At 44.1% G+C, this 26,314-nt stretch overlaps 1 protein-coding gene across 1 annotated transcript in view; it reads left to right on the forward strand.

Annotated features, from left to right (window-relative positions):
* Positions 1 to 204: 204 nt before the first annotated feature.
* Positions 205 to 26,314, forward strand: part of WDR74 (WD repeat domain 74) — a 30,779-nt gene continuing 4,669 nt past the window's right edge. The window contains exons 1-10 of the mRNA XM_040328975.1: positions 205 to 312; positions 3,804 to 3,910; positions 7,012 to 7,133; positions 9,932 to 9,995; positions 12,367 to 12,510; positions 14,096 to 14,197; positions 17,444 to 17,544; positions 20,613 to 20,668; positions 22,165 to 22,307; positions 23,913 to 23,969. Coding sequence (XP_040184909.1) covers positions 255 to 312; positions 3,804 to 3,910; positions 7,012 to 7,133; positions 9,932 to 9,995; positions 12,367 to 12,510; positions 14,096 to 14,197; positions 17,444 to 17,544; positions 20,613 to 20,668; positions 22,165 to 22,307; positions 23,913 to 23,969 — 954 coding nt within the window. The 5' untranslated portion in view covers positions 205 to 254. The remainder of the gene's footprint in view (positions 313 to 3,803; positions 3,911 to 7,011; positions 7,134 to 9,931; positions 9,996 to 12,366; positions 12,511 to 14,095; positions 14,198 to 17,443; positions 17,545 to 20,612; positions 20,669 to 22,164; positions 22,308 to 23,912; positions 23,970 to 26,314) is intronic.

Here is a 26,314-nt window from a genome sequence, read left to right on the forward strand (position 1 = left end):
TGTACTCAGTCAGTGGCAAGTCTGTGTGTTTAACATTGCAGAGAGTACAGGAGGAAAGGCACACCAGAAAAGCAGGAAGTATAAGGAATGTAAAGAGCAGATACATCCGCACTACACTGAGGAACGCCAACCACACTTTACTACTGTACTCAATGCAGCTACAACACCGGGTCACGTGAGCTCCACATTCCCTGTCCAGCCAAGTCATGTGACTGTGACGTCACAAGCTCTGATCGCTGGCCTGCTGGGTAAACATGGCGGCGCCTGCACGTAACCACGTGTGGGTTGGTACTGAGACCGGGATTCTTAAAGGTAAGTGATCCTGTGTGTCGGTTCTAATCCCCTGTTAAGTGAATGAGCTGCAGGTACGAGTGATTCGGCTGCTGCCCGTGAAGTCTGCGATGAAGCACAGTCTATTGTCAGTGTAGGATCACACTGCTTTGCTCCCTGTATTCCTCAACGTCTCATTTATTTTATATCTGTATAGGAGAAGGGCCATCTAGTTATGACTTATTTGCAGATCAGCCTGTGTGCTTTGTTTCCTTTATAGATCTGTATCAGCAGAACACATGTAGCTTCGTTTTCAGTCTCCATCAATCTGATACAGTAAAACCTTGGTTTGCGAGCATAATTGGTTCCAGAAACATGCTTGTAATCCAGAGCACTTGTATATCAAAGCATTTTTTTACAGGGTATAAAAGAGAAGAGAGGCACCTCAAAGTGTATCAATAAGTTGGTAAATGTTGTACCCTCATTAAAATGTAACCATATTGCTACACTTAGGGGCTCCTCTCTTCTCTTTTATACTCCGTTGTGACATGACGCTACTCTTATATCAAGACATCGCTTGTATACCAAGGCAAAATGTATTAAAACATTTTGCGTGTCTTGCAAAACGCTCTCAAACCAAGTTACTCTCAAACCAAGGTTTTACTGTACGTTGTATACTGTTGGGAAGTGGAATATAATACTATCAGGGGTGTCAGTCGTGTGATAAAGTTGCTGCTTCCCTCTGATTTCTATTGTAAGCACGTTTCCCGCAAAGGGGTTGGGAATGGTAAAGTACAGGTTCACCTTTTCAGGAAAATACACCATCACCCCCCTTTTAATCCCCACTTTCATCAGATTCTGCGTCCTGTTAGATTTTGTAATGGAAGTGACGATCTATCGCCGCCATCTTTCTACACCCCGCATTTGTCCACAGTAAGGCTACAGTGAGAAGGCATCAAGAGGACATCTTGTTACACCCACCAGAGTCTTGCTTTATACCAGGGGTGCCCAACCTTTTGAAGAGCAAGGGCCACTTAAAGCGGAGCTCCACCCTAAAGTGGAACTCGCGCTGATCGGAACCCCCCCCCCCCCTCCGGTGTCACATTTGACACCTTTCAGGGGGGTGGGGGTGCAGATACCGGTCTAAAGACAGGTATCTGCACCCACTTCCGGCCACACAGTTTCGGGTTAACTGCGGGCAGGACGTCACCTCCCGTCTTCCCCCCGTTGTGCTCTGGGAACACTCGGCTCCCAGAGCACAGCGGGAGCCAATCAGCGACGCAGCGCAACTCGCGCATGCGCCGTAAGGAACCGGGTAGTGAAGCCGGAGCGCTTCACTTCCTGGTTCCCTCACTGAGGATGGCGGGGGCAGCAGAGTGACGAGCGATCGCTCGTCCTCTGCTGCGGACAGCGCTGGACTCCAGGACACGTAAGTGTCCTAATTTTAAAAGTCAGCAGCTGCAGTATTTGTAGCTGCTGGCTTTTAATATTTTTTTTTCGTGGCACATCCGTTTTAAGCGACTTGGTAACCGGTCGCGGGCCACAACGAGCGGAGCGGGTGGATGGCACTCCACTTGGCTGTATAGAGCCCACTCTACTCTCAGCACACCGAACTCGCAGGTAATAGAAGTCTATGGCTCAGTGCAGGTAACCTGCAGGTGCACTCCTCTGCAACTGTGGATCAGATTGAAAGAAGCCCAGTAACCACTGCAGAACAGATATGCCCATATATACACTGATTTTAGTAATAACCTTACCTTTTAATAACAGCATTCTATTTTATTCCATCCCAGAGCAGGAGGTCGCGGGCCGCATCAGAGTGCTCCGCGGGCCACTGGTTGGACACCCTTGCTTTATACAGTTATTATTAACAGTAAACTGAGCTTATACAGTATCGTCTGACTGTTTTGATGTTTAATCAAAGCAGCGGTGTTCTGTCAGATTAGCAAACCTGTGAGATCAGCAGGTTTGCCGCTGCCTTTAAAATTCAACATCCAAATTGTCAGATAAATTTCACTATATAAACTCGGTTTACTGTTAAAAATAAGTGTGAAATGTAAGACTTTGATGGGTGTAATAAGATGTCCGCTTGCTGCCTTCTCACTGTATCGTTACTGTGGATGAGTACAGGGTGTAGCAAGATGGCGACGGAACATCACTTCCGTTACAAAATCTGACGGGTCACCTAATCTGACGAAACAGAGATGTCAGTGCCTGTACAGTCCAGGGTTCGGAAATCCCTGCTGTTCTCCCTATTCTCTTTGTGGCGCTTCCAGGTCAGATCAAAGCAATTCTGATTGATGAGCGCCTGCACAGTGAACATGTCTAGGAAGCGCTACACAGAGAAGAGCAGGAATTTCAAATCACTGATGGCTCAGCACCCACAGAGGTAAATACAAGCAGGGACTTTGTAGGTGTTCACCATTTAATTTTATTGAAAAAGATGAACATTTTAAAGTAGAACGAAGATCCCCTTTCACACTGAGGGCGTTTTGCTGGCGCTATAGCATTAAAATTAGCAGCCGGAAATCCCCGCTCAAACAGCTGCACCATTCATTCCAGTGTGAAAGTCCGAGGGCTTTCACACTGGAGCATTGCGCTAGTAGGACGGTAAAAAAAAAAAATGCTAGCCGCATCTTTGGAGCGGTAAGGGGGCGGTGTGTTTACTGCTCCTGCCCATTGAAATCATTGGAACAGCGTGGCTATACCGCTGGCCACTAGCGGGGGTTAAAAGCACCCCGCTAGCGGCCGAAATGCGTCGCAAATCCGTCCATAGCGTCGGCGGTAAAAATAGCGACTCAGTGTAAAAGGGGTCTAAAGCCAAAACTTTTTTCCATGTTGGATAGAGGATTGTATACCCAAACTTTTTTTTTTTCCATCTGTATCCCAGTGGAGTAGATTTTCCTTTACTTCCTGCCTCATAGCCACAACAGGAAGTGAGGGAAATCCCTGGTGGTCACCAAAAGAGACACCATTGCAAGGTGGTCCACTTACATTTTTTTTCACTTTGACTCTAGATTAATTTTATTATTTATTAAAGGTACTTAAATAGCACCACCAATTTACGCAGCGCTTTACATTTATACATTTTGTAAATTTACATCAGTACTCGCCCTCAAGGAGCTTTCAATCCAAGGTCCCTAGTTCACATTTATACAAGCTAGGGACCAATTTAGATAGAAGCCTATCAGCGTGTCTTTGAAGTATGGGAGGAAACCCACGCAGGCACAGGGAGGACGTGCAAACTCAAGGCAGATATTCAAACTGACGACTCTAATGCTGCTATGCAGAAGTGCTAACCACTTAGTCACTGTAGTGCCCTGATAATCGGTGCCGCCTCATCTGCACACATCCGTGAAAATGAAAGATCACTTATTTGCAAAATTTTAAAACTGAAACTAATATATATATAATTTTTTTTTTTTTTTTTATTATTATTCAAAATGTTTAGTCTTTACATTTATTAGAAAAACAGCGGTGAACTTTTTATGCTTTGCCTGTATCTACTACCTTAGAGTATATTGACATTGCAGGCATTGATTTGGTGAAGAAACAAGCCATCAACTACACAGAAGTTTCCTCTCTGGACAAGGGACAGCAGGTGAATGTCATGTGCTTTGGAGATCCACAGGAATCAGAGGTGAGAGGAGAACCTGTTCTGCCCATTAGCTAAAGCAAACTTATGAAATCCACAGCCCAATCCCCACCACTCTCAACAATCAGTTGTATCCTCTTTTTATTTATCCTTTGGCTCTAAGGGTACTTTCACACTGGGGCGTTGGTGGTAAAGCGCCGCTAGTTTTAGCAGTGCTTTACCGCTGTTATTTTTGGCCACTATCGGGTGCTTTAACCCCTGCTAGCGGCTGAGGAAAGGGTTAAAAGCACGTGTTAATAACAAAAGAAAAAATTGCGCTTATCACAAAAATATATAAATAAGTAAATAATTATATATATATATATATATATAACAGTCGATGTCAACCCAAAGTTGCACCGACGCAGATGAAAAGGAAGGCAGCAGCTCTTGTGCAGATGCACTAGAGAGATATAGGAAAAAAAATAGGGGTTTTAGAGCTGCGCCATAGCATCCAGACTTATTATGGTCAGTAGTTCATATATATAGTGGTATATCCTTAGTGGGAACTGTGTTGGTAAAAAGCAAGTCTATGTCCTTCTAATTATGGCACAAATCTGCTATACATGAAATGCTTCAGTCACCTAGACGCGTTTCGTCATTGGACGTTGTCAATGGGATTCCCATTGACAACGTCCAATGACGAAACGCGTCTGAAAGGACGTGCGGTGACGTCATCGCGTTCAGGAGGAAGGGCTCCGCATTGTGTTCGCCGGCCGGCAACAAACCTATTTTAAACAAACGCTCGATTTTATTGTCTAAAATGTGAGTACATTTCTTAAAAATCTTTGATGTCAATAAATTATCCATACGGAATTACACTATATCCTGCTATTTTTGTGTATGATCGGGCGGTGTGTTCTGTCACGTCTGCGGGAGCAAAGGGTGCAGATCTGGATCCAGGGAGTGGGATCTCTCCCCAAAGGCCGTGGCTGGGTCACAGCCGATCGCTGTTTATTGCAGTTTATCTGGTAAGCTGCTTGCATTTAGTGGTGGCGGGCTCTCACAGAAGAGTGAAGTGTGCTGTGGAATCACGGTGGTGACTGAAGCATTTCATGTATAGCAGATTTGTGCCATAATTAGAAGGACATAGACTTGCTTTTTACCAACACAGTTCCCACTAAGGATATACCACTATATATATGGACTACTGATCATAATAAGTCTGGATGCTATGGCGCAGCTCTAAAACCCCTATTTTTTTTCCTATAAAAGCACGTGTTGCTGCGGAAGCGGGCACAGTGTTTTGGGAGTGCTGTATACACCGCTCCCGCACTGCCCCAAAGATGCTGCTTGCAGGACCTGTCGCCCCCATCCTGCAAGCGCACCACCCCAGTGTGAAAGGGGTTTTAAATCTCCATTGGTAAGTTATATCTCTAGATAGTGTGCCAATAAGAAGCGGCCACACGTGCCATTTCTTTCAATAGTGAGAGCCGTGACCGGCGGCTCCCATGTGCATGCGACTCCGGCCAGTCACAGAGCCAAAGTCCGCAGCCCCATGGATGTTGTCTGCAGCAGGTAAAGCATGGGCTTCATTTGCAGGTAAGTGTCACAAAATGTGCTAGTATGCGATGCATACTAGCATATTATGCTTTTACTTTGTAGGGGGGAAAAGAGGAAGTAAAACGCATCAGGGTTTACTTCCTTTTTAAGATGAGACTTGGAATCATAGGGAGTAGAGGTCGACCGATATGGGTTTTTCTATGGCCGATGCCGATATTTAGAAATCGGGGGCGGCCGATATACAATACCGATTTTTGCGGCCGATATTTTGGGCCGTTTTTTTTTTTTTTTCCCCCATTTCATAAAATTTAACAGTGGGCACATTTTATGTTATTAAGGGACACTCTGATGGGCACATTTTATGTTAATGGGAAATCTGATGGGCACAACAAAACTTTTATGTTAAGGGGCACGCTGATGGGTATATTTTTAGTGTGTACGCTGATGGGCATATTTTATGTTAAGGGACACTCTGATGGGCACAACAAAATGTCTCCATCAGTGTGCCTCTTAAAAAAAAAAGATGCTCATCAGCGTACACATTCAAAATATACCCCTTAGCGTGCCCCTTAAAATAAAATGCGCCCATTAGAGTGCCCCTTAACACAAAAAAGTGCCCATCAGCGTGACCTTTAACATATGCCCAGCAGTGTTAGTGTTGACAATTAATATGCCCATTAATAGTGATCAACGAACTAAAAAAAGGAAAATGCCACATTCAGAGTAGAATGCAGGGACAGATGCTGAAAGAATCAGATAAGGAGCCGGGAACTAGTAGCAGGGGGCGGGGCGCGCACTGGACGTCACGCCTCTAGCTCGCAAGGAGAGCCAGGAGAAGACCCGGGAACCAGGGGGCGGGGGCACGCAAGTGACGTGGGAGACAGGTATGGCCCCTACTCGCAATGTGAGCAATGAGTGGACCGCGAGCTGCGGGGGAAGGAACGTGACGCCACGCCCCTACTCGCCGCCGTACGCGCTAGTAGACTTCCAGGACCTGCGGTGAGGAGCAGGGGCCATACATGAATGCGGGAGCGGGGTGACTGGTGGTCAGTACAGTACTGCAGGGCAGGCGGCCATGCGGGCCGGATATTGTAGCCGCAAATCGGCCAATTTTTTCACGATAATCGGCCGATGCCGATTTCACAAAAACGGCCAAATATCGGCCAATATATCGGTCAACCTCTAATAGGGAGGCATTAGGGTGCCTGCTTGAATGAGTGCCCTGGTGCTACATTCTGCAACTGCCGTATTATAAAGCCAGTCTTCTGTAATGGTGATTGGGCTGATCCAAACTATTTACTAACTTTTTGTGCTCTTGAAAATAAAGCAAAGCCTAAGGATCCTTTCACACCATACTGCACATAAAACCCCCCCCACAGAAAATGCACATTTGCATGCATTTTTCTGAGAAATACATTTATATGCCTTATTTTGTTTTGTAATGTGGAAAACCATTGTTTTTTCTATGTGCCCTTCTAGTGACCTGCATTTGTCTAGTGCAAAAATATGCAGGATACTGGACATGGTGTGAACGAGTCCTAAAAGAGATACGTGACATTGCCTGATGTTTTTTTGTTTTTGTTTTCCTTCTTTCTTTCTCTTAGATCTTAGTGGGCAGCCAGGATGGAATAGTGAAAGTTTTCAACTGTGAAAAATCTAAATTTACAGATTTTCATGAATGTAGAGGAGGAGAGGGAGTGTTCAGAGGACTTGGTATCGTAGACAAGTAAGTCTTCAGTTTGATAGAAAAACGACTATATTTATATCTGAAGGAGTGTTATATAACAGCAGTATGGAAATACCTCTGTCTCCTGTAGGGGGAGCTTTAGCTAGTCTAACCTCTATCTTGACGGGGTGCTTTAAAGTGGTTTTGCCTATAAGGCTTACCTATAGACAGAGAGCTTTTTTTTCTCAAAAAATAGGTGCAGGAACTCAACCACGATCCCATTCAAATTTCACAAACAGTAGAAGGGTCTTAAAGGGGCATTAAATACCACGATTGCATTACATAGAGTGCAGAGTTCAGGGGGTTACACACACAGTGCAGAGTTGTCACTTGTAAACACAGAAACCAGACTTCTGTGTTTACAAGTGATTGTGGTGAGCAGACACCAAAGGGTCTGAGCCAGAGGTGGTGGAACTGAGTTCCCCCTGAAAAAAAGCTCTGCCTATAGGTAATGTAAATATCTCCTAAACGTGCATCGTTTAGGAGATATTTACTGTATATGCAGCCGATGATGCCATTCCTTCAGAGCCCTGTGCTGTGACCGGCGACTCCTGTGCGCATACGTGGGCGTGACATCAATCGGCTTCACCCAGTCACACAGCTGGAGTCCGCGGCCCAGGAAGTAAGACTGGTGTGAATGGATGCAGCCTCCAGCAGTGACAATGAGGGCCTCGTTTTGCAGGTAATTTTCACATAATGTGCTAGTATGCGATGTATACCAGCACATTATACCTTTACTTTGCAAGTCAAAAAAAATAAATGGTGGTTTACTTCCTCTGAGTAAGGGGCTTTGCACCAATGGGAAGTGATTACAATTGAGGTATTCCTGGATAGTAAAGTGTTAATACTTATTCCTTCCTTCACTTGTGCCACGGATCTCTGCTTTCTTTCTGAGATTCTCCAGCATCTGACACACTTCCCGGGAGGGTCGGAATGCCTGACTGGACTTTGGTTTGTGGGAAGATTCACTCTCTCCGTTTGCCATTGTCTTTGGTGAGATATCAGGGGTCCTAACAGACCCCTGACATCTCCCTTTTGAGACAGAGAAAGGGACACAGATTCCCCATCCCTTTCTCTGCAGCCTCAGCTAAAATGAATGGAGAGAAGCTTTTTTTCTTAACTCTTTCTGTGACTATTAGGATATCCCCCATCCTGGAGGGCAGCAAGGCCAAATAAATCATCCCTTGAGTGAAGCCTGGTACACACGGTCGGATTTTCTGCAGACAAAGCGTAGGACTTTTGTCCGAAGGGCATTGTCTTGCATACAAATGGCACAACAAACACAGTTACGTACTACATAGTTTTTCAGCTCTTCAGCGCCACCCTTTGGGCACCTTCTGCTAATGTTGTGTTTGGTGAGCATTGCTTCTGAGCATGCGTGTTTGTACTTTGGACTTTTGTCTGACCGAAATTTCCGACAACAGACCATTGTTCGCGGAAAATTTTAAAGCCTGCCTTCCAACATTTGTCCACGGAAAATCCAACAATTGTCTGATGGAGCGTACAGACAGTCAGATTTTCCGCCAACAGCCTGTCATCACCCAATTCCTGTTGGAAAATCCGATCGTGTGTACGAGGCTTTATAGACCACCTGGACATCACACTTTGCTGTTCTCTAAATTAAACCCACCTTCCCACTCCACAGATGCATCCAATTTGATCCAACAGCCGAGGCCTCCAGTGATTACATCCCTGTCTCTCTCTTGCCCACACGTGTGCGCCTTATAAACTTCTGCTTGTCTCTCTGGCCTCGGCACACAGGCTCATAGAAGTGGGACTGTAATGCGCAGCTGCGGGCAGGATAGGGAGACTTGTTTTCCTAGGTGTTAAACACCAGAGGCTGTGACTGTAGTATCGAGGTAAGCATGCATCTGTGGAGCGGGAAGGTGGGTTGAGTTGGCAGAAATGGGGCAAAAAAGATAAATTCACTTTCTCTTAAAGTGCACCTATGCTTAAGGCATGATGGCCCAGATTCACAAAGCACTTACGCCGACGTATAACACGTTACGCCGACATAAGTGCCAATATGCGCCGGCGTACGTGTGCGGCAGACCCACGAACCAACATGCGCCTAAAAATAGGCTACACCCCGCCGACGTAGCTTTCACACGCCGGCGTAGGGTGGGCGCACATATGGGCTGGACGCATGGGGCTGCTCCCATTGAGTAGCCATTCAAACATGCAAATGAGGGAAATAAGCAGATTCACGAACGTGCGTGTGCCCGGTGCATGCTACGCGAGATGCGCGTAAGTTGTGCGTCTGGCGTAAAGTTATTCCCCATAAATGAGGTGCAACCCAGCAACAGACATGCACAGGTCTGCACCAGGGAAGACAAGCCGGCATATTGTGCGTTGGACGTGTGTCTGGCTGGGCGTACGTTATGTTCACGGCGTACGCGGTGATCCGACGTAGCTTAGGCAATTGTGCTGGCGTGGTTGTGAGCAGGAGCAGGGGGTTCTGTGTATGCGTCCACGGCGCATACGCAGTTCGTGATACGTACCTGTATAGCGCTCGGCCCATCATTTGCATGGGGTCACGCCCACTTCCACCTACGGCGGCGTGCGCCTTCGAAACCTACGCCACTCTGGCGCAGCGTTGGGAGCACTGGCTTGCTGAATGCAATGCTTGCCTCTCCGCGCTACGTTGGCGTGGCATACGGTGTGTGCTCTACGGCGGCGTAATTTGTGCGCCTTGCTCTCTTTGAATCTGGGCCATAGTTTCTTATTCATCACATTTTAAGGACAGGTTTTTCAGAGTAAGACACTATTTACCTTTTTTAATATCTTTTTCATTACAGTGGCATTATTACTTGTGTAGAGTCGGGGCTTCTGAAAGTATGGAGAGAAGGATCATCTGAAAATGTGAGTGGGACTTGCTGTTATAGCTGCATGCTGTTGAGAAAGGTTAAAACTGAGGACCAGGCAAACCGCTAAATACATAAAATATAGTTGTTAGTGTCACTATACCCACATCATAAAAAAAAAAAAATATCGATAAATGGTGTTCATGCTCACTTAGTGACTATGAGATTCATTTTCTGTATTCTGCAAAAAAAATAGGTCTCTCTCTTTCTCTCTCTTTCTCTCTCTTTCTCTCTCTTTCTCTCTCTTTCTCTCTCTTTCTCTCTCTTTCTCTCTCTTTCTCTCTCTTTCTCTCTCTTTCTCTCTCTTTCTCTCTCTCTCTCCCCCCCCCCCCAATTTAGCTGGGGATTTTGCAGAGCAGTGTTGGCTGCTCTACACATGCTCAGTTTGCACTGAGTTTCATTCTGAGCATTTCCTCCTACTCACATTTGAGCAGCCCATGTGTATATAGTGTCACGCGTGGGCGTATGCACAGTGGTAAATGAAAGCCCACTCCCTCCCTCTTCATGCCCACTAACCAGCTAAACACAATGGTGTTGGGATAGTGTATATATAGGTTGATGGAGGCTTAACTTCCCTCCTATTCAAAGGCACAGGCTGGATGGGCGTGACACAGCCTGTGACTGACAGAAATCTCCCCACACCATGTTATTGCCAAAAAATAATAAAGATTTGCCTCTGTGCATTTGGTTTTGCACAGAGTGGCCCTGTTCCTCCTCTTTTGGGGTCCCTCAGCGGTTCTCCTGTCACCTCTTCTCGAGTGCCCTGTTGGAGAGCCACTCTCCCTCTGGGCACTCATACTTGCATTAAGAAAAAAACACATTTAGTGATATATTATGTACCTTATCATTGCCTGGTATTCATTTTTATATTTCTACTCTGTTTGCATTTTATGATGTAATTTTAAACTTTAGGCAATTGGTTAATTATTTTTTTATAATATATATTGTATGTAAACTGACATACCTGTCAAAATATGTGCTATGTATGTGCTAAATATATTTAGCTACTCTTGTGATACAGGAATCTCGTAGCCTTGTTTCCTACAGTGCATTTCATTACTGCAGTTAGGCATAACGGCTTAATAAACAATCTGTTCCCAGCCTGCTAAAAGGGCTGTGGAGGAGCATCAGTACAGGCATACCCCACTTTTAAGTACACAATGGGACCAGAGCATGTATGTAAAACGAAAATGTACTTAAAGTGAAACAATACCTTTTTTCACTTCTAGGGTATAGTGGGGGGTCAGGGGCTGTAATGGGGGTGTCAGGAGCTGTAGTTGAGGTCTCAGGGGCTGTAGTGGGGGTGTCAGGGGCACACTGGAACAGGGCGTGCTATGCTCTTGGAGCTTCAGCTCCTTTTACTGCGGCTGCAAAATGTCTGTACAGTACTTGTAAGGCACTTTACATACACTTGCGGGTATGTCCTTACTCGCGAGTGTATGTAAAGTGAGTGTACTTAAAGCGGGGTATGCCTGTACACTGATGAGGTCATTACTTTCCTATTATGTCAGATACTTCTCACTGGTAGCACTATGCATTCTACTAGAGCATGGGTCTTCAAACTGCGGCCCTCCAGTTGTTCAGGAACTACAATTCCCATCATGCCTCGTCATGTCTGTGAATGTCAGTGTGTTACAATGCCTCATGGGATGTGTAGTTCTACAACAGCTGGAGGGCCGTAGTTTGAGGATCCCTGCACTAGAGCTTGGTTCACTCATGCTGTTGCCCCTCTCTCTACCATTCTTATTCAGGAGGAGGATGTGCAGAAAAGTTCACAAAAATAGCTATGAACGTGGCTCTCGTCATTTAACAAATGCAGATCTTGCACACATCTAAAAGACATTTTACAGGTTTTGACTCCTCAGTGTTAGGACGGCCATAGGTGGTTTATGGTTCAGCATTGACCGGCCGAGATTCAAACCATGTATGGACAGGATGAACGTACCAAAGTTGATTTATCAACTTGGGTACAACCAGCCTTTTGGATTTTATGTGCGATTATTGCTAGCAGCTTCTTTAGCCGCTAGCAGTAGTTGCTGTTCTCCCGCAGGGACGACATCCCCCACCTGGGAGAACACAATGACTCAGTGGATGAGGAAATTGAGTTTACTGTGTTGATGGGGGAATGAAGCTATTTTCTTTCCTGCAACCCGCAATAATAAGGTCAGGATACAGACACTTGCCTCATGTTTTTGCACACTGTTGCACTATATCACCTGGCCACGGTGCAAACCCAGCACCCATTCTACAGCAGAGATTTTCTAACTTTGACATTTATTGATTGTAGGTGTATTGTTCTTCATGAATGGTATTTAGAGAGTAAATATCTTTGTTTTTCTATTGTTAAAAAAAACAAATCTTTGTTTCAGCTTGAGGTGCAGGTTGGTCCTGGAGTTGCAAAGATGCGGCAGTGTGATGCTCAGCGTAACAAAGTTGGGACTGGAGGAAAAGAGAATGACCTAAAAATCTGGGATTTGCAAAGGGCAGAGGAGCCCATCTTCAAAGCCAAAAATGTAAGTTATCCAATGTATGAGAACAGCTATAAAACTATTGTGATGCCGAATGTTAACTATGTGTGTCAATTACCTTCTCCATGTATGGATTGCCCTAAATTCCCCTGCGCGAGAGCCACCGGAGGCGCCCCGGTGCCCGGCAGGCGCGATTGCCGCCGGTCACACGCGATCGCTCGTTACAGAGCGGGGACCGGGAGCTGTGTGTGTAAACACACAGCTCCCGGTCCTGTCAGGGAGAAAAATGCTGATCTTCTGTTCATGCAATGTTTGAACAGAAGATCAGTCATTTCCCCTAGTGAGGCCACCCCCCCTACAGTTAGAACACACCCAGGGACATACTTAACCCCTTCCCCGCCCCCCTAGTGTTAACCCCTTCACTGCCAGTGGCATTTTTATAGTAATCTAATGCATTTTTATAGCACTGATTGCTATTAAAATGACAATGGTCCCAAAAATGTGTCCGAAGTGTCCGCCATAATGTCGCAGTTACGAAAAAAAAAAAACGCTGATCGCCGCCATTACTAGTAAAATAAAATATTAATAAAAATGCCATAAAAATACCCCCTATTTTGTAAACGCTATAACTTTTGCGCAAACCAATCAATAAACGCTTATTGCGATTTTTTTTTTTCTTTTACGAAAAATATGTAGAAGAATACGTATCGGCCTAAACTGAGGAAACATTTTTTTTTTATATATATTTTTGGGGGATATTTATTATAGCAAAAAGTTAAAAATATTCATTTTTTTTCAAAATTGTCGCTCTATTTTTGTTTATAGCGCAAAAACTAAAAACCGCAGAGGTAATCAAATACCACCAAAAGAAAGCTCTATTTGTGGAAAAAAAAGGACGCCAATTTTGTTTGGGAGCCACGTCGCACGACCGCGCAATTGTCTGTTAAAGCGACGCAGTGCCGAATCGCAAAAAGTGCTTTGGTCAGCAATATGGTCCGGGGGTTAAGTGGTTAAAACAGATGACTTAAATGGCTTTGTATGAACATCATGCAGCCATAATTAGGGCTTGTATCAGATTTGGGCTTGTGTCAATAGCATCATTACCAGGTGCATGTGAACTGCTTCACGTCGGTGTTGTCCATTGACACGGGCCCTTCACCTTTCAATTTTGTAGTGGATATGTGTACTGTAGCAAGAAAGCACTTCCCTGGTTTGGCCTGAAATCGCGCTCAGATAACCCATATAAATTACCGCTTTTTTTCTGCTTTGCAATTTGATGCAGTGAGGCTGATTTAATAAAGGATTTTAGAAATTCACAGAATAATTTCAAGTGTCCAATCAATTGAAAAGAAGATCCATATTTTTTTTTTTTTTTTAATGTACATATCCATAGGTTGGATATCAAATTCATCAACTTTCTTTTTTTCTTTTTTTTTTGCATACATTTCTAAGTAAAAAGTAATGCTTTGTAGAATAGATACTTTTTTTCATTATTGAAAAAAAACACTAGCCTATGAGCTAATACTGAGTAAGCTGGTTTGTTAAATAATGACTTTACATAAAGCAGTATTATGAACACAGACATTTCTATTGCAAACATTCAAATGTTGCTTTATTTTGTTTCACTTAGCTGAGGAACGATTGGCTCGATCTCCGTGTACCTGTGTGGATTCGTGACTTGGATTTCATCCCAGAGACCGACAAAATCGTCACCTGTACAAGCTATCATCAAGTAAGTGTTAAACTCCTCAGATGTTATTTGGTGACCATAATTCAAATATTTAATTGTGGTTTGTGATGACTGTATAGGGTTCTTTTTTTAAAAGGGCTATTTATCTGTCTTCCAAAAAGTCTTTAATCACTTCAGGCCCGCAATTTGCAATTTTTTTGCTCTAAAATTACATAGAACCCCCAAACACTATATATATATTTTTTTAGCAGACATACAATGGCGGTCATTGCAACTTTTTATCTCGCACGGTATTTGCGCAGCAATTTTTCAAACGCTTTAAAAAAAACAGTAAAGTTAGCCCAATTTTTTTGTATAATGTGAAATATTATAAGACCCCACATCTCACCACTAGGCTGGGAAGGCTAAAAAAAAACGATCACCGCTTCACAGCCGAAGCGGCGCAGTTTTTTTTTTAATGCAGAGGCCGGGCGTGACGTCATAACATCGCACCCGGCCTCCGGGGATCATAGAGACTTCGGCGACCATCTGGTCTGCCGTAATTCTCTGTGATCTGCATCCGGGGGCCGGCGGTTCCTGTCACGAATTTACCGATCGCCTAGGTGAAGGGGGGGGGCGTCCCCTTTCGCCCCCCGTAGGAACAATCAAGCGGCGGAACAGCCGACGATTCTCCATAGCGGCAGTTCTGCCACTTGATCGTTCTTGTAGGCGACGGTGCTTCTCCAGGCTCTCCCGTGCAATCGGGGGCCCAGAGAAAGAATCGTCCGACACGCGACGATAGAGATTTACCAGTCCTCTCTATGACCGTCGGAGGCTGGGGTTCCCGGAAGTAAACAAAGCCGCAATCGCTGCTGTCGTCATGAGATAGGGGGGGGGGGGGGGGAATTAAAAGTCCACCGATCTCATGCTTTCCAGCCTAGAGGAGAGATGTGGGTCTTATTGACCCCGCATCTCTCCATAAAGAGGACCTGTCACTAACAATTGCTATTACAAGGGATGTTTACATTCCTTGTAATAGGAATAAAAGTGATCTAAAAAAAAAAACACCCTGTCTCAGGTAGATTGCGCTCAGAAGCGAACACACATGCAAGTCCTGCCCACATATGTAAACACCGTTCAAACAACACATGTGTGGTATCGCCGCGTGTGTTAGAGCGCCAGCAACCATTCTAGCACTAGACCTACTCTGTAACTAAACTGGTGACCTGTAAAAAAAGTCATTTGGGGGATATTTGTATGTTCAATGTACCAAAGAACAGGTACCAGACAGAAAATAGTGTCATTGAGCTATAGAAGGCAATGTATACAGCCGTGTTGTATAAATGACAAACCTTCTTCTTTTTTTTTTTTAAAAAACATTTTTTATCTAACAATTTTGATCAAAACAGGAAACATTTAAAACAAACAAAAACACAGGTATAAAAAGCATGCCAAGCCATCCAAATTTTTGCAAGCATGATAAACAATTCGATACAATGATGGCATTACCATACAGTCGCTAGCGAAATAGAAAAGCGACCCGACCTAGTGCATTACCACAATAAAATTTATCAAAAGTTAAAAAGAGCAATACAAATGTGATAGATACAAAATGCATATCATGACAAATGTCCTCCACTGCATGAACATCTAGTAACGGTCATGACTAGAAGGGCCAAAAAATGTGTAATGATGGTGATGATGATCCACCACTACACACTTTTTGGCTCTGATGAGGGTCCGCTCTCAAAACGCAACTGCCGTTTGAATACCTCCTGGTCATCTGGCAAGACTGATGGACGATACGAGATGTTCATGCAGTGGAGGACATTTGCCATGAAATGTGTTTATCAATCACATTTGTGAGTATATATTGCTCTTTTTATTAAATGTTATTGTGGTAATGCACTAGGTAGGTGTGCCTTTTTCTTTCTTTTTCGCTAGTTTCAAGTTCTGAGGATGCCCAATATCCTGAGAAGGCAGCAAGACCATTGATATTAATTGTTACACCGATTGCACCTTTTGGGATAATACCGTGAGTGCAGGAGAATATTTGCATATTGGTTACCATACAGTCATCCAACAGATCTTTATCAAAAACACGTTTTGTTTTTTTTTTGTTTTTTTTACGATTTTCTATCTGTATGGCCACCTTAATGGGGTTGTAAAGGTACAATTAGTTTTTTTTTCCTAAATAGCTTCCTTTTACCTTAGTGCAGTCCTCCTTCACTTACCTCATCCTTCCATTTTGCTTTTAAATGTCCTTATTTCTTCTGAGAAATCCTCACTTCCTGTTCTTCTGTCTGTAACTCCACACAGTAATGCAAGGCTTTCTCCCTGGTGTGGAGTGTCGTGCTCGCCCCCTCCCTTGGACTACAGGAGAGTCAGGACGCTCTCTACGTTGCAGATAGAGAAAGGAGCTGTGTGTTAGTGGCGTCCTGACTCTCCTGTAGTCCAAGGGAGGGGGCGAGCGTGACACTCCACACCAGGGAGAAAGCCTTGCATTACTGTGTGGAGTTACAGACAGAAGAACAGGAAGTGATGATTTTTCAGAAGAAATAAGGACATTGAAAAGCAAAATGGAAGGATGAGGTAAGTGAAGGAGGACTGCACTAAGGTAAAGGAAGCTATTTAGGAAAGAAAATTGTACCTTTACAACCCCTTTAAGACTAGAGCATACTTAGGATTGAACTTCTAGCAGAAAGCTTTTCATGTAAATGTGTTCCTTAATCTTTACAAAGGTTAAACATCCACTTTGTGTACACAATACATTTGCAAACACAGATATTACCTTGATGTCATCACTGGGCTGCATATAGCCTATGTGGATAGCAGAGCTGTGGGAGGGGCCCAACAGAACCAATCGCCCTACACAAGGAGCGAACAGCAGTAACTGGCCTTTTATTATGGAAAGTTCCGGCAAAATGCAGGAGTTTTGTGCTGGATTACTGTACAGATCTGGTAGAAATACATGAAAATACACATGGGGGTTATTTATTAAGGCAAATCCACTTTGCACTACAAGTGCACTTGGAAGTGCAGTCACTGTAGATCTGAGGGGGACATGCAAGGAAAATAAAAAACAGCATTTTAGCTTGCAAATGATTGGATGATAAAATCAGCAGAGCTTCCCCTCATTTCAGATCTACCCCTCAGATTTAAAGCAACTTCACTTCCAAGTGCACTTGTAGTGCAAAGTGGATTTGCCTTTTGTAAATAACCCCCATGGTGTTTGTATTTGGACCAAATTGGTTTAGCATAAAGTTCAGCGTTTAAGCAGTGCTTTTACTAATGAGATCTCTCCACCAGGTTAGAGTATATGATCCCAATACTCCGCAAAGGCGGCCAGTTCTGGAGGCTTTATTTGGTGAGGATCCACTGACGGCACTGAGCATTACTCCAGATGGCAGGTACTTTTTTGTAATGAGCTTTGTTTTCTTGCAGCACTGTGGCATGTTTCCCTGTGACACTGAACTTTTATATATGAGTCTGAAAGGAGAAAAAACAGTAAAGTTGAACCGTGTAATTATTGTAGTTTAGAAAATGAAGGAAGAAACTGACTTCTTGCACCCAAAAATTTATTAAAATTCTGTGTAGAATAAGTCTGTGTAGTAATGAGACCTTTGAAACTGAATTAATCTTATGTTAGAAAACCCCTAGAAAGGATCAGTGATAGACATTTGCTTATGTGTTTGGTCCTCTCTGAGCTAGGGCTGGGGAAAAAATCGATTTGAATCGAGTTGGGAGGTCAAATCGATTCAGATTTTGACCAAATCGATTTTTTTAGATTTGATTCATTTTATTTTTTTCCCCATAGGACCGGCGCTCTGCGGACTAGGCCGAAGCCGCGGCCTTTTCCCAGGATCGCGGCAAGCTACGGGCAGGATTTTTTAGGCTTCGGCCTAGTCCGTGGCCTTTTCCCAGGTTCGAGGCGGCCTAGTCCGCCACGGTGGCCGCACGTAAAAACTCCTGCCCGCATCTCCTTAGGACCGCTTGGAACAGTTTTGCCATGTACTTTGATTTAATTAGTATAATGGATCTGGTCAGTGTGATGATTATGCTTTGGGTTTGACAGACAAGTACTTGACTGTGATGCTGTAAATTACTGGCATAAAACCTACTCCTTGTGGATAATTAAAGGAATTGTAAAGGCAGAAGTTTTTTTTTTTTATCTTAATGCATTCTATGCCTTTCGGATAAAAAACCTTCTGTGTGCAGCAGCTTCCCTAGCATCTCCTAATACTTGAGCCCCATCTCTCTCCAGCGATGTCAATGAGTCCCTCGGCTGTCCGAGGCTCTCCCTCCTTATTGGCTGAGACACAGCAGTGGCGCCATTGGCTCCCGCGGCTGTCAAAGTCAGCCAATCAGGAGAGAGAGGGGGCAGAGCTGAACAGCAGCTCTGTGTCTGAATGGACACAGGGAGCTGCAGTTCGGCCCGGGTGCCCCCATAGCAAGCTGCTTACTGTTGAGGAGGGACCCGAGAAAAGGAGGCTCTGGGCTCCTCTGTGCAAAACCACTGCAATAGAGCAGGCAAGTATAACATTTTTTTTTTTTTTTTTTTAAACAAGACTTTACAATCTCTTTAACCTCACTCAGAACACTTATGATATGCTTCTAGGTAGGGTTGTCCCGATACCACTTTTTTAGGACCTAGTACAAGTACAGATACTTTTTTTCTAGTACTCGCCGATACCGAATACCGATACTTTTTTTTAAATGTGTCCCCAAATGCAGCCATGTCCCCCCAGAGATGCAGCCATGTCCCCCCAGAGATGCAGCCATGTCCCCCCAGAGATGCAGCCATGTCCCCCCAGAGATGCAGCCATGTCCCCCCAGAGATGCAGCCATGTCCCCCCAGAGATGCAGCCATGTCCCCCCCAGAGATGCAGCCATGTCCCCCCCCAGAGATGCAGCCATGTCCCCCCCCAGAGATGCAGCCATGTCCCCCCCCAGAGATGCAGCCATGTCCCCCCCAGAGATGCAGCCATGTCCCCCCCCAGAGATGCAGCCATGTCCCCCCCCAGAGATGCAGCCATGTCCCCCCCCACAGATGCAGCCATGTCCCCCCCCACAGATGCAGCCATGTCCCCCCCCACAGATGCAGCCATGTCCCCCCCCACAGATGCAGCCATGTCCCCCCCCACAGATGCAGCCATGTCCCCCCCCACAGATGCAGCCATGTCCCCCCCCCCCATATGCAGCCATGTCCCCCCCCCATATGCAGCCATGCCCCCCCCCATATGCAGCCATGTCCCCCCCCCCCATATGCAGCCATGTCCCCCCCCCCATATGCAGCCATGTCCCCCCCCCCATATGCAGCCATGTCCCCCCCCCCATATGCAGCCATGTCCCCCCCCCATATGCAGCCATGTCCCCCCCCCATATGCAGCCATGTCCCCCCCCCATATGCAGCCATGTCCCCCCCCCATATGCAGCCATGTCCCCCCCCCATATGCAGCCATGTCCCCCCCCCATATGCAGCCATGTCCCCCCCCATATGCAGCCATGTCCCCCCCCCCATATGCAGCCATGTCCCCCCCCATATGCAGCCATGTCCCCCCCCATATGCAGCCATGTCCCCCTTAGAAGCAGCCATGTCCCCCTTAGAAGCAGCCATGTCCCCCCCCCATATGCAGCCATGTCCCCCCCCCCATATGCAGCCATGTCCCCCCCCCCTATGCAGCCATGTCCCCCCCCCATATGCAGCCATGTCCCCCCCCCATATGCAGCCATGTCCCCCCCCCATATGCAGCCATGTCCCCCCATATATGCAGCCATGTCCCCCCATAGAAGCAGCCATGTCCCCCTATATATGCAGCCATGTCCCCCCTTAGAAGCAGCCATGTCCCCCCTTAGAAGCAGCCATGTCCCCCCTTAGAAGCAGCCATCTCCCCCCCCCCCCATACCTGGATGCTGCCGCGCCGCCTGGTTAATACGGGCGGGGAACATTGCAGCTTTCATTTGAATAGCTGTAGTGTTTCCCGCTGCGTATAGACACTCCCCCTTGCTCGGGATTGGACAGATCACCCGAGCAAGGGGGAGTGTCTATACGCGGCGCGGCGGGAAACACTACAGCTATTCAAATGAAAGCTGTAATGTTCCCTGCGCGTATTAACCATGCGGCGTGGGGGGGCTGAGTATTCGGCCAGGCATCGGGGGTATTTGCGGGAGTACAAGTACTCCCGCAAATACTCGGTATCGGTCCCAATACCGTTACTAGTATCGGTATCGGGACAACCCTACTTCTAGGTAGTTGCTGTTGGTTGTGTTCTCATTGGCTTCTTCTATGTCTTGTAAAGTGCAGCAGTGAGATATTCACAACCCTGGCTGCTTATCAGAGTCTATGCCTCTTGTTACACTCTCACTTTTACTGTTATCCTAATTATGTAATATAACAGTGCCTGCATCTTCCATGAACCTTTATTTTATTTGCATATTTAAAATGGCTTAACTTGGAACTCTTTGCTTCCTAATACAGGTCTGTAGTGGTTGGAAATTCTCATGGTTACATGGGTGTAATTGACTTGAGGAAAGGTAAGGATTTTTTAATTAAGAGAAGTATGGGAATGTGTTTTGTTTTTTGAATCAGGTCCCCCACCGGCTCTAAGGCCCCATACAGATTTTTGTCTTCAGATTTACCAAAACCATGTGGTGCAAGGGCCTGCCTGATTGCATACAAATTGAAACTCTCAAGGTTTGACCTCATATGGTTTTGGCAAGTCTGAAGAAAGTCTAATAGTGTGCATGGGGCCTTAGACTGAGAACCGATTAATCAAACACTGCTGACCGCTCGGTTCTCAAAGATCCCTGAGCAGAGAGCTGGTTACTTAGTCAGTCAGAATCGGCGATGTAGTTATTCAGCAACTATGGGGAAGTGTATGAAAAAGAAGATACATTGCTTTGTACTGAAGCAGGTAAAAGTTATTGGGTTAGATCCTTGGCCAGATTTAAATGAAGATCACACTGAAGGCAGCAAACTCTGTGCAAAATAGATGGGAAAGTCAGGCTGGTACATATCAAAGCAGACAGGCAGTGGACAGTAATGTCCGTTCTTCTTTTCACACACACTTCCCCTAAGTTGCTGAATAACTACATCTCCGATTCCTGGACTGTGTTATCGCTATACTGACAGGTTCATTGTCCTAGTGCCAAACTGTACCTGGGACTGGCTGTTAATTTTTCATCTACCAGCGATATTTCCTTTATTAGATATTTGATGTATGTGTGTTTTTGTGAGCATGAAGGCTTGAGCAGGGTGGTTGTAAGCCTGTTTAATTGTGGTTTTATATATCGTTATGTACCGTATATACTCGAGTATAAGCTGAGTTTTTCAGCACATTTTTTGGTGCTGAAAATGCCCCCCTCCGCTTATACTCGAGTCACCTTTTTGATCTCCCGGATTTGAGGACCTGGTGCCGGGCGTAGGTCCCCTGGACCTCTTTAATCTACAAGTGTGCAAAATTTGCTGTCTGGGGGACCTACGGCCGGGAGCACCGATTTCTTTTTTTTTTTTTTCTTTTTTTTTTTTTTATTATATATATATATATATATATATATATATATATATATATATATATATATATATATATATATATATATATATATATATATATATAATATTCCCATGTTAAACGTAAGTCTAGTCCTGGGAACAGTGAGGCATGCAGAGATGGACACCCTAGGCTTATACTCGAGTCGATAAGTTTTCCCAGTTTTTTGTGGTAAAATTAGGTGCCTTGGCTTGTATTCGGGTCGGCTTATACTCGAGTATATATGGTAATAAAATAAATTTGTACTTTTTTCTTTAAACCTGCTTACTGATGAGTCTCTTGGACTTTTTCTTTCTTTTTATCCCCCCCCCCCCTTTAATTCCCCCCTTTTTTTTTTTTTTTACTTTGTACGGAGGTGTAGCTCATTTAGCCCGCCTTCTTTTTGTGTATAGGGGAGAGTTGGATCAAAAAAATTCTGTGCCAGCATCCATTGTCGGCAATGTCCTTTTCCTGAATGATTTGTATTTTATCTACTCTTAGGTCGGCTTTTATGTTCCCTGAAGGGCAGTGCTGGCTCTGTGCGCTCCATTCAGTGTCACAAGTCTATGCCTGTTGTTGCTTCCTGTGGTCTAGACAGGTTTATGCGGCTCCATAGCCTCAATGACAAGGAACTTCTACACAAGGTAAATTATTATAAATTTTAATGACAGGACATAGTTAGTAACGGCAGCCTATATTTTGATTAGAAAATGTGCGCATTACCAGAAACGTGACGAGAAATACGTAGGCTACACCTGCTGGCCTTTCTCTTTCTAAAATGGTGGTTGCCTGTTGGCAGTGGCAGCCCCACATTTCTCATCTAAATTGTGTGCATTACCAGAAACGTGCCAAGAGAAATATGTATCCTGCAGCTGCTGACCTTTTTTTCTTTGCAACAGTGTGTACAGCCAGAATAGGTTTGGCTCTGGCTATAAAACCCAAAGGGTTCACTCTAAGGAACCCATATAATTAAGATGGATTCTAGTATAGCATTAGGAATAACATAATATTCCTAATGCTATAGAAGAGTTTATTAGAACCTTTACTTTAGCACAATTTACAAAGCTTCAACACATTTGTTAGATTACTAAATGCTCATTTTAAATGGCAAATAGTTGCCATTTTTTGCTGCACACATTTGTTATAGCAAGTATGGATGTGTTTGATACGTTTATTTTTTTACATCAAAAAATAAACGTATCGGTGTCAGTAGATTTTCAGCCTTAAAGTGATCGCCTTGTTAACCCATTCCATTTAAAATGGAAATGAAAGGCAAAACATTTATTTTATATATATATAGTTTTATATATATATATATATATATATATATATATATGTGTGTGTGTGTGTGTGTGTGTGTATGTGTATATAAATATATATATAATATGTGTGTGTGTGTGTGTGTATATGTATATGTATATATATATATTATATATCAGGAACACCAGGGATTTCACATAATCTAAGCAGTACAAAGAACAGGATAGTTTCTCATACAAGTACATGGTACAGCAGGCATATATCAGGAATATGAAACGGTGGGGTAGCAAACGCACTTTAAATAACTCATAAAAGAAAAAACATTTGTCTAACGTATTAAATTAAATGTTTTGAGTATTTTTGGCAGTGATATGCTGTGTATTGTATTTTATATTCTTTCATAAAACGGGTTCTTTGATGGTTCCAGTTCACTTGGTGGAGCTTTCTTGCTGGTTGGTTGCATCACTATAGAGCTACATGATACCTCCTGTGTTTCTTGTGTAGTTGCAGTGCAGTATATTTTAGACAAATGTTACACTAATTATGGTTCCCTAATGGTGTGTTTTGCTGGAAACTGCATTGTACCAAACCAAATCCACAAACCTTTATTTTGGTGTGCTGCATTAAAAAAAATATTCTTCTTCCTGTATCACTGGTGTGGAATCGCTTTCCACAGGAATAAATGGTAGTTTATATAAAATGCAGTCAAAACGCATTAAAAATGTAATTTGTATTGCAACTGCACTGCATGAGAACTGCATAGATATGAATGTAGCATAAAGTTTAAGATGGTCTCTTATTGACAGATCTGTCCTTGCTATTGATCCACTATTAAAGAACTCCTTACACACATTTATTACATAATGAAGGAACTCCAGTAAAGCTGTATTACTTTTCAGGACAAATAATAAATCTAGTGAAGTGTGTGATATTATAGAGGTCATCTTGCAGCCACCTGACCAGCATAATTTTCTTTGTGCCTTTTACAGGTGTACCTAAAATCGCGGTTAAATTGTCTTCTGTTGACGTCACGTGACAAGTGGGAGGTAAGCTGGAAGCATGCTTATGCAGCCTTATAAGAATTTTCTTTAAAAAGTGTGCGTAGTAGATGTCGCAGACCCTGAAACGCAAGACAACAAGAGCAGATTGGCAATTGAAAGTTTATGCATAACTTTTTTTTTTTTTTTTTATTTCAGCTGAAGATTAGAACATCTGTCATGTTTTTATTTAGGACTGTTACTGCTTAAAATTTTCTTGTTCGATCAATCGATTTTTTTTTTTATCGATTAATCGACTAATTTTGATTAATTATAACGCACATACATTTTTCAGCTCACCACCATATATAGTCCCCACTGTAATATCCACAGACATCTCCCCCCACTGTATAGGTAGATTAGTGCTTGCTTAGTCTTACCAGAGAAGCCGGCCGAACACAAGCAGTTGAGGCCGAGTGATGACGTCAGCGCACCGCTCTAGGCTCACCTAGGCTGCCGCCGGATGGACCAAGATGGCCGGCGCTCCAGGAGCTAGGCCGAAGCCGCTGCCTTTCCTATGGCCAAGGCAGCAGCGGGGCTCCGCGGATCATGTGATGTGCCGATCCGCATATGGTGACCCATTCGGATCACAAATTATTTATGATCCGTTGCACTACTAGTACCGATCAAAATAATTTTTATCGATCTAAAAAATTAAAGATTAATCTAGGAATTAATCGTTAATTTTTGCAGCCCTATTTTTATTACTACACAAGTATATATAAAAAAAGTATATGTCTTAAAGTGGTTCTAAAGGCAGCAGGTTTTTTACCTTAATGCATTCTATGTGCAGCTCAAACCCCCCCCCCCCCCCATCCTCTTTCAGCAGTGTGCATGAGAGCAGCAGTATATAGTATATTATATTTTTTGGCAATTTAAAACCGCTAGTAAAACATTCCATATGGTGTACACCACAGTATAAAACAAACTTGGCAGACTTCTAGTTGTGGCCGCCGGTCCGGCGGCATGACGTCAGCACGCAAGGCCCCTCTCTGCACAGAAGTCACTTTTTTAGTGAATGAGCACTGAAATCCCTTTACACGTTAATATTGTTACACTGTGAAGTGTCACCTTCAGAGGACTTTCTAATTTGTGATCATTTCCAGCACTTTGTGGACATTTTGATACATTCTTACGTTTGTGGACTTTTTTGATCTTTTATTAGGTTATATAAGATCACGATATTAAAGCGGAGTTCCAGGCTTTTTATGTTTATTAAAAGTCAGCAGCTACAGAAAGTGTAGCTGCTGACTTTTAATAAACAGATGCTTACCTGTTCCACGGTCCAGCTAAGCGGCCGCCCGGAGAGTCGCTCCTTTCCGCTGGTGCCTCCATTGCCACACTGGGCACCCGGCCGTGACAGCTTTCGGCTTCACGGCCAGGCACGCACTGCGCGAGTCACGCTGCGCTACCAGAGTGTGGACAGGCGACCTCCTGGGACCTGTCATGTCCCAGAAGATTGCCTAGAGGGAGGGGCCTGGGCAGAAGGAGGAAGTGGAACAGGAAGTCCCACTCCTAACGCCGGGTACACACGACCATTTTTCATGATGAGAAAAATGCAATTTTTTTAAATTGGTCATTAAAATTGATCGTGTGTAGGCTCCAGAGCATTTTTCTCGACGAGAAAAATGGCCATTAAAAATGTAAAACCTGCTCAATTTTTTATCGTCGTCTTTCTCGTCGTGAAAAACGGTCGTATGTAGGCTTTAACAACGTGGGAAAAAAACACGCAAGTTATGAGAAGGGAAATTTGCATAATCAGCCCAAAGGGTGGTATCATTCGAATGGAACTTCCCCTTTTATAGTGCCGTTGTATGTCACCGCGCTTTGCTCGAGCATACTAATATTCGCGGCCTGTCATCATCATTCTTCTTTCCATCCGTCACAATTGTCTATCTCAAATGAGACCCAAGAAGAGTAAGTTTAGGCTGGTGATGTCTGTAGTTACCTTTTATAAATGTCATTGACTAATCCATCTGAAAACACTAACACTATATCTGGGGTGATTCTTCTCATTTCTAGGGGTACTAAAACTCTCTACATTTGTATTATTTATGGTGGCTTTATTCATTTTTCTTTACCACCCTAATTAAAAAGCTTTTAGATGAGAACAATGAACCCATTGCTTAACCTAGGGACACATATATGCAAATCAGAAAAGTCTGAACTTGTGGCCAGTGACTGAAGCCATTGGATCAGCATGACCGCCTAATAACTAGTCAAATACTGATGAAAACCTTGTGCACTACCAACCAGTGTTAATAAATGCTGCTGCTACCAAGTACTATGGCCCGGATTCACAAAGCACTTGCGCCGACGTATCTCAAGATACGCCGACGTAAGTACAAATGTGC

Source organism: Rana temporaria, chromosome 11 (genome assembly GCF_905171775.1).
Source record: "Rana temporaria chromosome 11, aRanTem1.1, whole genome shotgun sequence".
Classification (NCBI taxonomy): domain Eukaryota; kingdom Metazoa; phylum Chordata; class Amphibia; order Anura; family Ranidae; genus Rana; species Rana temporaria.